At 33.0% G+C, this 16,496-nt stretch overlaps 1 protein-coding gene across 7 annotated transcripts in view; it reads right to left on the bottom strand.

Annotated features, from left to right (window-relative positions):
* ABCC9 (ATP binding cassette subfamily C member 9) overlaps positions 1 to 15,957 on the bottom strand; it is a 186,713-nt gene extending 170,756 nt beyond the window's left edge. For 6 of the 7 annotated variants that reach the window (XM_074194290.1, XM_074194293.1, XM_074194294.1 and 3 more), the window contains exons 1-2: positions 15,748 to 15,957; positions 1,219 to 1,378 (exon numbers count right to left, since the gene is read on the bottom strand). In XM_074194290.1, the coding sequence (XP_074050391.1) occupies positions 1,219 to 1,360 (142 nt within the window). In that variant the 5' untranslated portion in view covers positions 1,361 to 1,378; positions 15,748 to 15,957. Of the gene's footprint in view, positions 1 to 1,218; positions 1,379 to 12,421; positions 12,753 to 15,747 lie in introns of those variants that run through there. The other variant, XM_074194292.1, reaches the window with a different exon arrangement.
* Positions 15,958 to 16,496: the final 539 nt, after the last annotated feature.

The following is a 16,496-nucleotide window of genomic DNA, read 5'->3' as shown; positions in this document are numbered from 1 at the left end:
GTACTCAATCCACTGAGAAACCTAGCTGAAGGAAAAATTTATGTATTTTGTTGGTTAGATCTTGCCTGTTACCTGACCTGAAGATAATAGATGCAGTGTAATTGTGGAGGTAGTAAAAATCTTACATTTAAATTCAAAACATCAATTTCACAAATACAAATTGAAGAATCTGTATCTAGAGAAAGAAAGATTTTTAATAGACATTCAGATTCAAAGCATCCTCAGTAATAGCAGCCAAGAAACCTAGTACAATCTTAAAATTTATTAGTAGAAAGCATAATATCTGGGGGGGAAGGAAACAATTCCACTGTATTCTCACCTATTTGGCTACATCTAGTTCTGGTTCAAATTATATAATTCCTGGGAATATTTTGGGAAGGTCATTGCTAACCTGGAGAGTATCCATTAAAGAAGTTCATGTTCTGAAGACTGATTTAAGGAATTAGAGCTGTTTAGCAGGGGGAAGAGAGTAGACATAGGGTAAGTGCCCTATTTAATAACTTCAAGTATTTGAATGACTGGCATAAGGAAAATGATTAACTCATTCTTCAAGTTCCCAAGGGCCAACAGATCAAAGAGCAAAGAATGGAAATTACAAAAAAAGGCAAATTTATGTTTGATATAAGGAAAAAAACTGAGCAATTTATGAAAGAACAGAGAAGAAACCATAATAGCATTAAAATTTAAAATTAACAGCACTTTTCCTCTACACTTACTAATATAGCCATAAAGAACATAACACCTCTTCTACATGTCTGTTTTGCTATTTTATATTTATTTCATATATATGTATGTATCTTTATGGTTTTCTCATCAGTAGACTGTAGGCTTATTGAGATCAGAAGAGACTGTTCAATTTTTATTTTTGTATTTTGTGCCTAACATTGACTGGGCAGATTCTTAATAAACATTTGGTGAATTAAAGTCATAATTATCCTTAATGTAATGCATTCCCTTCTGTAGATTTAATGATCTCAATTCTTTTAACCTTTCATCTAATCTCCTTCCTTTTGATCATTTTGGTTACTTTCTTTGATTTTTCCTTAATGTCAAATTATTAAAATTATTTTACCCATACTAGATCATATACCATGAAATGTGGGAAATTATATACTAACCAGTTTTCCAACAGTTCTTCTATTCCATATTTTAAAGAACAAGTTGATGTTTTATCAAAGCTTATCTATTGACAATAGATATGAAGATGAGATTACTTACCAATAAACAATATTGGAAAAGTAATAAATAACAGGAAGACATGAGGGACCAGGTTAAGGGCATCCACAAAACAAGTATTTTGTAAAACACCTTCCTTGATGTCATAAGAAGAAATGTTGTTACCACAAAATGAAAGGCTCATTTTTTTCTATTGATTTTCCTACAAAGGAGAGAAAAACGAATTTAAAAGAGTAGTATAGTATAGACTATTATAAATTTTTTGAAGTAATCAAGTTTTAGACTATGAAAGGATCTCAGAATTGTATGTACAAGAAAAAAGTCAAATAAATATATATATATAATCACATATTTTACTTGAAAATTCTATTTCAGAGAAAATAGTAATCTATAGAACTCACTGATTTTTTAAAGAAAGGATGGGGCTCCAAAGGGAAAAATAAAAGAGTATGCTGATTATTGAAGAGCCATACAAAAATGGAGATTTCAGCAAGTATAAAGCCAATTTAGCTAAAAAAATATATAACTGCAACATTTTAAGGGCCTAAGTAGTTGAGCAGCAGTCCAATGGATGAAAGTCTGTAGACTTACGTTTTCCTATCAGAAGGATACTAAACAGCATTTTTTTGTGGTAGCAAAGAACTTGTGGGGGGGGGGGAGATGCCCATCCATACAAAGAATGTGGCAAACCAATGTAATGGCATATTGTCGTACTTTAAGAAATGTCAAATATCATCAATATAGATAAGCATGGAAAGAATTCGATGAATTGATGCAGAATGAAATGAGTCAGTAAAGCAACATATACACAATGACTACAACAATATAAATGCCAAGAACAACCATTACAATACAAATGAAATTTAACATTTGAAAATTATAATGTACAAGGCTGACCCCAAATAGAAATATGAGAAAATATCTTCCCCTAATCCATTGCTGAGGTAGGAAGTTCAGGGATATAATTGCAAATAATTCATAGTTTTAATGAATTCCTCATTTTTGATTATTATTTTTCTCTTCTTTTTTCTTTGAAATATATTCTTTGCTACATAGGATGACTATTTGGAAAAAGAGATAGAAAGAGATGGAAGAAAGAAGAAGAAACCTAGGAGATAAAAAATAAAATATCTAAGAATTCCTTTTAAAAGAAGAAAACATAAAAACATAAGAGCTGGTATTTTTTTAAGGTTTTTAAATTTATTTTTATTAAAGATATTATTTGAGTTTTACAATTTTCCCCCATCTTGCTTCCCTCCCCCCTCCCCCCCACAGAAAGCACCCTGTCAGTCTTTAACTTTGTTTCCATGTTGTACCTTGATTCAAATTGGGTGTGATGAGAGAGAAATCTTATCCTTAAAGAGAAGTCTAAGAGGTAACAAGATCAGACAATAAGATATCTGTTTTTTTCTAAATTAAAGGGAATAGTCCTTGCACTTTGTTCAAACTCCACAGCTCTTTATCTGGATACAGATGGCACTCTCCTTTGCAGACAGCCCAAAATTGTTCCCGATTGTTGCACTGATGGAATGAGCAAGTACTTCAAGGTTGAACATCACTCCCATGTTGCTGTTAGGGTGTACAGTGTTTTTCTGGTTCTGCTCATCTCACTCAGCATCAGTTCATGCAAATCCCTCATTTCTAATAGAACAATAGTGTTCCATGACATACATATACCACAGTTTGCTGAGCCATTCCCCAATTGAAGGACATTTACTGGATTTCCAATTCTTTGCCACCACAAACAGGGCTGCTATAAATATTTTTGTACAAGTAATGTTTTTACCCTTTTTCCTCATCTCTTCAGGGTATAGACCCAGTAGTGGTATTGCTGGGTCAAAGGGTATGCACATTTTTGTTGCCCTTTGGGCATAGTTCCAAATAAGAGCTGGTATTTTTTAAAGATTATCAAAATTGATCAATTTAGCTAAGCTAAATCAAATTACCAAAATTAATTGAACAAAAAAATAAATTCACAATGAAAACAGTACAAATTTTAAAAAATGGAGCAGAATGTACTATACATCTTTATATAGCAGTCAAACCACCAATCTAAAAGGACATGAATAATAAACTACAAAATACCAAAAACAAAAACTAGAACTGACAAGTCAAATTAACATCCTGCTAAGTACTAAAGATACAAGAAGAGCAAAAATGGTCTATGCACTCATGGAAGTGATGCAAACAAACAACTATACACAAAACACATTGCAGAAAATATTAGAGATAATCTCAGAGAAAAAGTACTGGGATGAAAGAAAACAGCAAAAATATTTTCGTATAAAGTAGGGGTACAGTCAAAAAAGAAAGGAAGCCAGGGAAATCAGTACATAATGGAAGATTAAAAATACCACTAATAACATCTACTCTAATCAAACTGGTCAATAAACCCAATGACACTAAAGGGAAAACAGTCTCAAAAAGTAGTCTGAGTCAGAAAAGTTATACCCAATAGAGTTTGAATAGAAAACTGGAATCATTTCTGAGGTAATTCCTTACCTAGAGCTTTATTGGCATCTTGGGACAGGCTGTAGATATGACAAAGTAAACAGAAAAGAAGCTTTGAAATGTACCATTTTAAATCAATCAGTGTTTTGTTTCAAGACAAAACAAATAAGAATTAGGCAAGCATCAACTAAATTTAGTTTCCCGTAATTATTACCAATTAATTAGTTTCCATTTAATCAGGAAGAGAAATCCCAACAAAAAATTTCAGAATTCTAAAAAAGTGTAGAACTTTGGTATAGAATTGTATCTATCATCTGTCTCAGACTACTCTGTATCTCAATATCATAATCCTTGAAATTATTTGGAATAAATCATTTTTCCTCCCCTTTCCTGCTTTCTCTTGTTTCCCTTTGTTTTCATTATATCTATTAAAATGAATCTGGGATAAGACTAAAGCTCAGACACTCTATTTTCCATGGTTTATAGCAAATGTTGCTTATGTTGCTTATTCAAAATCTTTATATGTCTATAGTTTTAGATGAGGCAGTATTAAACAATGATCTATCCCACTATCAAATTTAAAGAGGATGCTGAGTATCAGACACATTAGTCAAGAGCTTAAGTTTTAGTCTAGTTTCCTCCAGGACTAATTTGATTGGTTTACCAGCAATTAAATTTTGAGTGACCTATTCCCCTATTAAAGCCTAAAGAGAATAGCTTCATAGCCATTCCTATTGATATGAAAGCATTACCTTACTATATGTTTTTAGATGAAAAAGTCAAAACTTAAATGACTAATAATGGGCCAAGATTATTGATAAGTATATTTGAGGGAATTTTACAGAATTATTTACATGGATCTTGTTGTGTTTATAAGAGACTAAAAATATGTAATTCTGTAACAAAAACAGGATATAGATGTCTAAACAACCTAATCCCAGAAAGTTACAGTGAACAAACCACAAATAAACCATGATTAGGAAAAATCCTGTTCTGGATATATTTACAAAAAAGTCCTATCAAATTTTATTAAAGAGAAGTTAATATTTATGCTGTCAAAAATAAATACATAAATACTCTATCAAATTTATTTTGTGGGGGTGGCTAGGTGGTACAGTGGATAGAGCACTGGCCCTGGAGTCAGGAGGACTTGAGGTAAAATCTGGCCTCAGACACTTAATAATTACCTAGCTGTGTGACCTTGGGCAAATCACTTAACCCCATTGCCTTGAAAAAAAAAAAAATATATATATAGAGAGAGAGAGAGAGAGTGAAGAAAATATGGTCCCAATACTTAAACCAGAGAGGGAAAAAATAGTAGAAAGAAATCTTTACATCAATATTACCAAAACTGATGCAATTTTTTGAATAAAGGCATGGTAAAAAGACCAGTAAAATATGCAAAAATTATTCATTCTAATTATTAGATTTATGCCAGGGTTGTAAGAATGATGACTCAAGATCGGATTATATAACTGATTATATAAACCATAGATTGACTGCAGTCAAGTCTGGCTCACTGCCTATTTTTATACAACCCATGAGCAAAGAATGAGTTTTTGATAATGTTAATTAGCAATATAAAAATCATTTTTAGGTCAAGATCATACAAAAATAGGCAATAGACCAAATTTTCCTCTTGAACTAAAATTTATTGATCCATTTGGATAAACAATAAAAACAACTAACAATTATGAGCATATCAATAGATGCCCCCCCCAAAACTTCTGATACACAAAAGTACAATCCTAGAAAATGTAGACATGAAAGGGTTTTAATTTATATATGAGAATATATCTAGAACCAAATTCCAGTATCATTTGCAATGGATAAGTATTTTTTAGACTTTTTCAATAATTGCATGAATAGAGAAAGGATGATCTCCCCACTGTTGTTTGACAGGTTTAGAAATGCCAGTGATCAGATGAGAGAAAGAAATTGAAAGCATAAACACTGCAAGAGACAAAGTTATTCTTATTTGTAGATCGGAAAATGATTTATCATGAAATCTCCAGAGAATCATCAAAGAAACTGCTTGAGAAAATATAGCTTCAATAATGCATTACATTATTGTAATACATTATTGTAAATATAATAATACAAAATAAATCCAAAAACTCTGGTCCCTCCCCAAGGAAGTCAACCTATTGGCCTTATTAAAAATTCCTCATTATTTTTCCTTGGTGTTTCCATTCTAGGTGAAGAGATTGGAGATTACAACCTTGTGACTTCCCAAAGACCAAGAAAATAAGAATTCTGGTCCAGTACTGATGCCCTAAATAATAAGAGCTATCCTTTGGGGGTCATCCACTAAATCCAGTGCAGCAGTAGTTAGAACAATCATATACCAGTGATGCCACATTTGGAGATGAAGTTGGTGGGATCAATTCTATATAATAAATGAGCAAGTCTAAACCTACTCTCCCTAAAGATCAAGGTGGAATAAAGGAAAGTGTCCCCCTAAAATATTTTCATTTAAGTTATTTCTATGTCTTCAGAGCACATGTTGACTGTTAAATGAACTTAGGTGTTAGTCATTGATCTGTGATTAATGGAGGAAGAATAACACTGGTTAGAGCTGATGGCAGTAGAGAAGAACCTCAAACTCTTAGGATATGCCCAAAGCCCTGAGGCATAAATGTGATTGACCTGACTGAGGGTCATTCAACATACTCCCTAAAAAGGCATCTGTCAAATAACCCAAGTACTAAATGGATGTTCAATAAAAATTTTTTTTTAACTTTTAACGAGCATTTGTTAAGTGGCTACCTTGCTATGGCATTGAACTAGGTGCCTTATACACATTATCTTAATTTATTTTCACAACCTTGAGAGATATTTCTATTCCCATTTTACAGATGAGGAAACTAAGGCAGATAGGAATTAAGTGACTTACCGAGAGTCACATAGCTAGTATGAGACCAGATTTGAAGTCCTGCCTTCCTGCCTTCCTGACTCCAAATCTAAAATCTAATGACTGTGCCACCTAGTTGCTTCACAGTTATATTCTTTCTCTTCATTTCTCTCTTTCTCCCACTCCATTCCCCCTACCCCAAGACTCTGTGCTTGCTTAGTTCACCTAAGATGGAGGTTCTCATGTAGAAAACAGCAGGGACCTACTTCTGATAAAAGAAATTCTTTCATTTCCCTGTCATATGGATGGATTGACTTCCTAATGTAGTCAGAACATGTTACATCTTTAAAACTGCTAGTCTTAAATACTCTCTTTTTTTGCCAGAAGTTTTTTGGGGGGCAGTGAAATTGAAGGTCCTGTTTACCCACAGAAGAGGTATTATGAACTAAGACGGGACTCCTTCCCTACCTTTTGGCCCTGAGAACTGGGTTTGGGGTTTTGCTTTTTTATTACACCTTTGTCCTTTTCAAGTGATAGAGTCTCTAGATCCAGGAATGCAAGTAATGGTGCTAGCCTGTCAAGAATCTGTGAAGCCAAAGTGCTGGGATTCAAGCCGGGGGAGCAGTATTAACTTGAAAAGAGTCAGCATTCATGTTCCACAGGAACTGGGTTATCTTGTGAACTAATCCCCCTGCCCTTCTCTGATGAAAAAAAAATGTAATTCTTTCCTTTTGTTAGAAATGTGGGCAAATATAGATATGGAAGGTTGCTAAACTGATTTGGGTTCCGAAAATCACTTTTTTGTGTTTATGAAAAGGTATTATTCCACTAATCACTCATGTTATTCAATAGACTTTATGTTTGAGTGGTTTTTGTCTATATAAAGACAAGGATTTGCCATCTTTCAGTCTGATCTTTGAATTGTCCACTTCTCCCTAGAATTCTATTTATAATTCTCTTCTATAATATTCTATCTTGCATTACTGTTATTTGCATTCTTATCCTTCCTACTGGATTATAATTTCTTAAGGGTAAAAATAATGTGTTTTATTCATCTTCCTAATCCTTATGGGACCCACTACAAGTACTTAACTGATGTTTGTTTATTTGAATTGAACATCATTTAGGCTCTGAAGCCAATTCCAAAAAAAAAAAAATACAGTTCAAGAAATATCTGAAATCTTGGAAGCTTGGTGGCATCAAAAGCTTAGAACCTTACAAGATCACTGCTTTGTGGAGGAGCCACATTTATTTAGATGAATAGCCAAAGATGAGCTTCAAAATTCTCTTCAACCTCTGCCTGAAGCAATTTGTATCTGTACTAGGAAATGCTAGAAATGTGACTAGGAAGGTGGAAGAGCTATTGACCATGTTCCTCTGCATAGCTTTGTCTAAACACCCCACACATCTCCCAGGTACATGAGAAAACAGAAAAGGACCAGTGTTTGAACACTTGGAAAGCCTTGAACTGTTTTGTCATCACTGGCAAATAAGGACTTACATGGTTTAAAGTCAAGCCTACAATTATTAAAATTGAGCAGTATATGAAATATCCACCAAAAGCAAAAATTAAGTAACTCAGAGATCCCCAACCCCATTAACTAGTAAATTTAGTCAAAAAAACTTATAAACTTGAGCCTGAGGAAACTGATTACTAGGAGTAACTATCCAATGTACAAGAGTTCAATGCCCAAGGCTAAAAACGCTCTTCTTGGGGAGATGAGGGGAAAAATCATGGCTAAGATTCTTAGAGGGAAAAAAAAACAGTTCACTCCATAAATTTAAAAATAGAAGGCTGAAAAGCTTGTTTCCCACAGAGAAGTGTTTTTTGCTGGCTAAATGATGGCTTCTTCCTCTTCTAAAGGATCTAGTGGGAAAAATTCTATGGGGTTTTAAGCTAAATGATTAATTAGCACCTGCTGTTTCCTTGAGGTTGGAGAAGGAAATGCCAAACCATTCCAAAATCTTTGTATAGAGAACCCCAAATGGGGTCACAGTTGGACATGACAGAACGATTGAACAGCTTTCCTTGAGACAGAAAAAGCCAAGGATTTTAGCTGAGCCAGAAGCTACAGCCCATGAAGCAGCATTCAGAGACAGCTAGATCCAGGGGAAGTTGTGTGTCCAGCTGAACAGCATCCAATCAACCAGAATGTGATAGAAACTACACATGTAGCTAAGCAGCATCTAGAAATATTGCATATGGCAGATACTATGAAACCATTCAGTAGGGGGCAGGCCCAAAGGAAGTACAAAAAAAAACCTATACATACACAGCTGGGTGCAGAAATATATTTTATTCAACAGGAAAACAGAAGGGAAAAGAGAAGAGGGAAAGTACAAAGGAGGTAACAAGGTAATTAAAAAGAAGGCAGAATCAGGGAGGGATTAGTCTTAAGTAAAACAAAGTCCTTCCACTGGTATATCTTGATAGTTTCAAAAGGAAAGAAAGAAACAATAAGGACCTGTGACTGGGCTCTGAAAAGAGGATAAAGGTTGAGGTTTGAGGGAAATGAGAAAAAAATGAATCTAATTTAGACAACTGAGGTTGAGCCCATTCTATCCTGTTCACCAGCCTCTTCTTTGTAAAAAGGTTCTAAATCCAAGAGCAAACATTATGTGAATGAAGAAAAATTAGAGGCATTTCTAATAAGGTCTCAGGTAAAGCAAAGGTGCCTATTTTCACCATGACAATATGATGTAGTTCTAGAAATGCTAAGTATAGCAATGATAAGAAAAAGAAATAAAGGAAATAAGAATTGGTGAAGAGGAAACAAAATGATTACATTTTGAAAATGATATGGCCTACTTATAGGACCTGAGAGTCAATTAAAAATTACTTGAAAATTTATAACTTTAGCAAAGATGCAAAGAATAAAAGAAACTTATAAAAATCTTTAGCATTTCTGAATATTGCCAACAAATCCCAACAGGAAAAGATAGAGAAATTTCATTTAAAAATAATTACAAAACATATATAATAATTACTAATCTACCTTACTAAGGCCATAAGAAATTACTGAATTCAATTATATAATATTCTTTACAAAAATAACAAATCTACAACTAAAGAAATATAATTGCCATGAAAATATTAACTAAATATTATCCAAATTAGTCTCCTTATCTAATGCTATATCAATCAAACTACAAAAGAATTCTACATGAAACTAAAAAAAAACATTGAGTTACAAAATGTAAAAGGAAATGGCAATGAAGAAAACTGAACAATATCAAATCTGTAACTACACTACAAAACAATGTTCACCAAGATGTCTTAATATAGTAAAGTACTTTGTATAGTACAGTACAATATTTGTACAAGTACAGAAGTCAATTAAGTACACAATACAGAGAAGTAAACAATACAACACTGTGTTTGATAAAACTCATCATTTGTTGAAAACTGGAAAGTAGTATGAAAGACCAACACTTCATACTACATACTATGATGAATTCTAGTTGGATGAAGGATTTTGACATAAAAGGTGACATCAAAAAAAATTAGATTATCAAAGAAATTACCTTCCAAATCATTGGAGAGGGGAAAAGTTCATGACTAAAGGAAAATAAAATGGATATCCTTTATAAAGTTAGGAAGTTTTTGCAAAACTAAAACAATGCAGCTAAAAGTAAAAGGAAAGTAGATAAGTTGGGGAAAAAATTTTTATAGTAAGATTTTTCTTATAAAGATCTCATTTCCAAGATATAGAGGGAAGTGATTTAAGGTTAAAATATTAATAAGCCATTCCCAATTCTGAATGTTCAAGACAAGAATAGGAACTTTTCTAAGGAAGAAATCAAAGTTATCAAAGCTATCCAAATTTTAAAAAGTTCCAAATTACTAATTATGGAAATGCAAATTGAAGTATCTATCAAGTTCCATTTCATACCTAGTAAATAAACAAAAAAAAGGAAAATGATAAATATTGGAGGAGTTATGCAAGAACAAGTACATTATTTTGTTGTTGGAACTGAAAAATTATTCCAGTTCTTCTACAAAGCAAATTGGAACTATGCCCAAAAGTTACTAAATTTTTACTAAAGAGTTCAAAATAAAAAAGAAAGAGGACTTATATATGTAAAAATATTTACAGTAGCTTCTTTATGTGGAGCCTATGGGGGTGCCCATTAATTAAAGGATAGCTAAACAAATTATGTTTGAATTGAAATGCTATCGTATAAAGCTATATGAAATAATTAAGGTGATGGTATCTGAGAAATCTGGGAAGATTTGTATGAATTGATACACAATGAAATTAACAAAAGCAAAGAATAATTTATATAATAGCAAAATTGTAAAAGTAAACACATTTGAAAGACTTAAGAACTCTGGTAATACAATAGAGTAAATATTAATGAGTTTAGGACAAAGAATCACAAGATAGTTGACTTTGACCATTTCTTCCTTCTGAATTGCATACTAAAGTGATGCCGCAATTCTTAGAGCACTAGTCAGGAGACTGGAGGCTCTGAATTCAAATTCTCAGAACCCAGGGTTCTAAAACTCTGAGATTTTTCTAGCTTTATAACCTTGAACAAATCATTCAAACTCTGTCTCAGGTTCTTCAGAAGATAATCATCACACCAAACCTCCCAGGGTTGTTCTAAGTATCAAATGAGATACTTTACACAGTATCTGGTACATAATAGACATTATATTGCCACTAAGCAATGGTCTTAACCTTCCTGGGTTTCAGTTTCATCATCTGTGAAAATGAAATAGTTGGACAGACTGGTCAATGATGTCCTTTGCAGTTCTAGATCTATGTTGATGGGTTTTTTTTAATTTAGACAATTTAGTGTATCTGATACATGAAAAGGAATATATATATTCATATATATATTATATATATATACAAATATGTGTATACCCATATATATACACTTACATATATTTATATGTATATATATATATGTATATATATATATATATATATATATATATATATATATATATATATATATACTTCTAGTGATTTTAAGAGTTCTTTCAATTTAAATCTGGTGTCCCAAAGATTTTTTTTAACCTTCTATAGGAAGTTGTCTGATTGACTCTATCAACAGTTTATAAGACTCTAAAATTATGAATTATCTTTTTTTCTCTATTATATGTACAAAGCCTGACTAACTGCAGAGTTAAATCTTTTTAAAATGAAGAACTGAACATCAACTAATCTGTTTTCTTCCACATGTAGAGAACAGCAATGGTGAATAGAGAATAGTGAATCAACTGTTGAGTCATTAAGGGCAACTAAAAAGAACCCCTTTTAAGTCATCTAAGTAGTAACAATAACATCTAAGTAAATGAGTCACACTCACCTCTTATACTAATATACTATCACTATCATCTCTAATTCTAGAAGTGTCCATCTTTTATAAGAATGCTTCTCAAATGTAAAAAATCAAGATGAGATAGTATATTTAATAAATGGTAACAAAATATTCTTGCTTTAATCAGGGTTGAAAATGAATTTTTAAAATGGTTTGAAACATGAATTTAAAATTGGAAATATTCCTTTCCTCTTTCTTAATTTATTCATCTGTTAAATGCATTTCTAGGAAAATGAGTTGAAATAGTTTTCCTTCACTATGAAAATGTTCTTATATTATCTAAATTTACTAGAAAAGATATTGGGATATTCAAGTATTGTCACACAAATGTGTAAATGATTCAAATATAAGGAATAGGAATATCAGTTTCATAGCATTTCAATAATTAGATGAAACAGGTATTGTTTTTCCTTTAAATAGATTTTAAAACTTAAACCTTGATCATTATTATTTCTATAAGAAAAATACCTTAATTTATGTAACAGATTTCTTCTAATGATTTCTGGGCATTTCATGCACAATATCTTAATCCTAAAATACTCTCTTGGACTAAGATTAGATTTTAGGGCTGAGTTAAAAAATAAGCAAGAAAAAAAAATTACTTACCAAGATTAAAAACTTAACAAGAGGAACACAAGTAGGGTTATTCATGGACCTGAGTTTTAAATAACAGGCAACACTGTCTATAAATATTGTGTTCAGCTTAAATCGTTCCTTATTTGTTATCTAAAAGATCAGAAGCATGCTCAAACATGCATTTCACATTATTAACATAAAGGTCTTTAAATCATTTCCTCTTCAAATTTTGGCATTTTCATCTCACATCTTACTCTTAGCTCTCAATTTGTTCCATCAAATCAAATCCCTCATTTAAATCTCCCCTCCCACTTCTTGAAATCCCCCTTTTCCCTTTTCACTAGATTGTTTCTTTCAACATTCCATCTACTTTAATACAATCTAAAGAACCATCATCTGATTTAACCTTTCCCACCCATTAGAGGAGAGAAGAAAGAACCTTTCCAATATCCTTTGTATGTTCCTTTTTCATACCTTCGAATATGAACTAAGAATATCTCTCTCTCTTTTACTTTACAAAATATTACAAGTATTCAAATATTTTCCCCAAAGTCCTGCTTTCCAAGCTGGGGAGCTTCAATACACTTTTCAATCTCCCCTCATTTGGAGGGTTTCAAACTGACAGTAGACTCATGTCAAACACTAATCAAAGATGGAAATATTGATAAGTTCACCAAGCAATTCTTTACCATTTTCTCTACTGAAAAGGATCCTCATGAACAAGGATTAATTTAAAAAAAATTGATAAGTTTCCATAGTACAATGAGAAGATGTTAGAGCTGGAAGGAACTCCAGAGATCACTTAATATAAGTTATTTTATTTACAAAGATCTACTAAGAAAGACATCAAGGACTCAAAAGAAGAAGGGATCTGCCTAAGATAACACAACTAGTCTGCTAATACAAAATCTAGGTCATATGATTCATCCTTTCCATTATACCATTATAGATATATAAGACTCGTGAGGGACACATGTTAATATTCTTTGTGTATTTAGCAAGATCCTCAGAAAGTATCATTCAGTGATCACATTCAATACTGATGGCAAAGATTTATCATAATAATGATGCTGCTTCAAAGAATTATATCCTGATTTATCATCTCACTAAAAAAAATGGGTAGATTCTACAAAATGATTCCTTCAGACATGTATGTGATAGAGAAGAAAATATCTGAAGAACTCTAGTAAGAGATAATTTCCATTTATTTTGGTATGCTGTCTACTGTGAACACATAGGTAGGTATTTGCTAAAACTTTTATGTGATGACTCCCTGGGTTACAGCAATATCTTATAGCAAAGAAATTTGTTATGAAGTGCATTAGTGGTTGCTATTCAGTAAGCAAAATTTCTGTCCTTGATAAATCTCTTGACATTTTTCCACCACACATACTTCTTTGCTAAACTGTGATGTTAGGGACGGTCATTGAGCAAGTAGTCCCAGAATTTTTTTTTCTTTGGGCTGCTGGAGCAATAGAAGGACATAATCTCGTCTGGTAAATGTCAAATCATAAGGTGCAAGTTTATTCCATTCTTCTGCAAGTTTTTGGTAACCCGCAAAGAAAAAGATTTAGATTTGTTGAATTCATAAGACATAGGTTAAGAGAGTAAGATATTTTAGATGATGATGTCAGGAGAGTAAGTAGTATATAATTTTCATTTCTAGGTTCCCAAAATGTATTTGAAAGAAATGTCAATGAACAAATTCTAGTAATATATTAAAAAAGGGTTTCAATCAAATTATTCAAAAATAAATTCCAAATATCTTTTGAATATTAAGAACATTGATGATTTTTGAGCAATATCTTAAAATCTACTGTGTACATGGTGTCCCAGAAGTCTTTGTGCCATTTTAAGTATTAGTGCCTGGAGGACCTCTGGATCATTCTGAATAAAAAAAATGTTTAGGCATGCATTTGAAATCATTTTCAACAGTATCTCTAACCTTAAGTAGGAGGAAGGGGTATAAAACACTAAAGTTAATTAAAGTTTATTAATTTCCTAGCAGAATTATTATTAGAAATATTCCTATTTTTAAATGGAAAGTTAAGGAACCTGAATTCAGTTACTGCTATCAAAATACCATGATAATTACCAAGTCATTTGGTTTTTGACTTCTTCATTTCCTCTACGAAATAGAAACAATAAAGTATTGTTGTTCTAAATTTGTAAATTAAGTATTGTTAAAGAATTTATTTTTCAACAATGCCCTCCATTGAAAGTGCAACATTTTTTTTAAAAAAAAGGGAATCTGAGGGTTATAAGATCAAAAGTAGGTATTATTGTGAACTGGCTTGTTAAATTCTAAGCGTAATTTATTCTAAACCGAAATTATCATTATTATTATTGATATGATCGCCCATCCTTCTCTAGTACTTCAAATAAATAATTACTTCTGAGTGAGTCACTAATTTCTAGGCTATTTCTAGGCCATTTTAAAGTATTCTCACAACCCAGAATAGGTATCATAAGCAATACTTAAAAAAACCCCAATCATATGTACAAAGAAAATTTGTATATTGAGCTATGTAGTTCAGTTCAAAAAGTGTATATGGCTGTGTGCAAACTAGTGTGCTTATTCTGAGATTAACAAATTTTTGTTATGAAGCAGAGCTTCTTGAGCAATACATTGTATCAGCTACCTCTATTTTGTAGAAATAATCACCTAAACAACCAACAAATATAGTGTTTTTAAAGAAAAGATTGTCGGAGCAAGATCTGAGAATTCAACTGTGACCACCACTAGTCAAAATAAATACAAATTAATCACTTGTTGAACGTAACTAAGTTTTCTCTTCTGTTTTTAAGTGACTGAAGAGTGCCTCCAACACTCTCAATTTTTAAAGGATACAAAAAAAATAAATAAAAGTCAAGAATTGGTCACATTAAATACCTAAGATAAAAAGCCTATGTCACGACCACGTGCTTGCTACTATTTGAAACCACAGTGGGGACACCTGCACTGCTGCCTTCTCTACAAACACTAATTTGCTCCATTTTCTCAAACTCTTGTTTCCAGCCAATACAACAGAACTCCTAAAACCCTCAAACTTTGGAAAATAAATCGAAAAATCATTCCACGAAGTTACAAATGTCGAGGGGGAACGGAGAGGGGAGAAGCACCCTGAGACTTTTGAAGGTTTTCCATTGGTTCAATAGAAATAGCTTCTATGTTTCGCATTCCATCCCCCCCCTTTTCCTCCCATTCTTCCCCTCCCCCCAAAGCTGCGCGCAAGCCCGCACAGGGTCCTGTAGAGTAAATCATCGGGGTTAGGAAAAGGGGGTGGGGGTGGGGAGGAAGGAAAAGACTCACACCCAGTGTTTGCTGAAAAGTTATACCAAAATGTGTCTCTTACCTTTAGTCTTAAAAGAATTTTTAAGAGCCCGTGTTGCCCTCTTACTATAGGAGCATTAACTCGGGTGGTAGCGTTTGCCTTCGAGAATGAAGCTCGTAGAGCCCTGCCGCGAATTATTTTTAGGGTGGTCTGAGATCAGCTGCTGCCTCCTATCGAGTTTCTAAATTGCACGACGTGCTCGCTCGCCCAGACAGACTCTGTTGCTTCAGAGGCAGGAAATGGAACGAGAGACATCGAGCGAAATGCAGCCGATTTAAGACCCCCCCCTCCCTCCATCCTCCACCCCCAACCTTGCCCCGAATCCCGATCGCCTCCCTTCCAGCGACCCCACTTGAGGTACAAACTCTCCAGGGGTTAAACGTTCCTCTGGGTATGATATTTTAAAATTTAGAATAGCATTCTTTTCTAAACTGATTTAGGCTCTGATAGCCACTCAATAGGAAGATTGTCACGAATTGTGTTTTCAATATCAAAGACAAATAGTTTTGGTTTATAATGTGATTTGTTTCAAATGAAATTGCTACCTGCATCTTATTAGCCACATTAAGGAAACAGATTTGGAGCAAGAGCTATTTTATTTCACTGTGTTTTGCTAAAAGAGCACCCACGAGTGTATAGGATAACTCTGCAGTCTATGATGTATATGATTTCTTGAAATCTTGGGTGCCACCTGAAACACCTGATCATTTTTGAGGTTCTTCTTGACCAAAGTCACAGCTAATGGGGGGAGGGAGGTTTGGTTCCCATGA

Source organism: Macrotis lagotis, chromosome 7 (genome assembly GCF_037893015.1).
Source record: "Macrotis lagotis isolate mMagLag1 chromosome 7, bilby.v1.9.chrom.fasta, whole genome shotgun sequence".
Taxonomy (NCBI): Eukaryota; Metazoa; Chordata; class Mammalia; order Peramelemorphia; family Peramelidae; genus Macrotis; species Macrotis lagotis.
The sequence above is the reverse complement of the archived record's forward strand: the minus strand, read 5'-3'. Positions and strand labels throughout refer to the sequence as shown.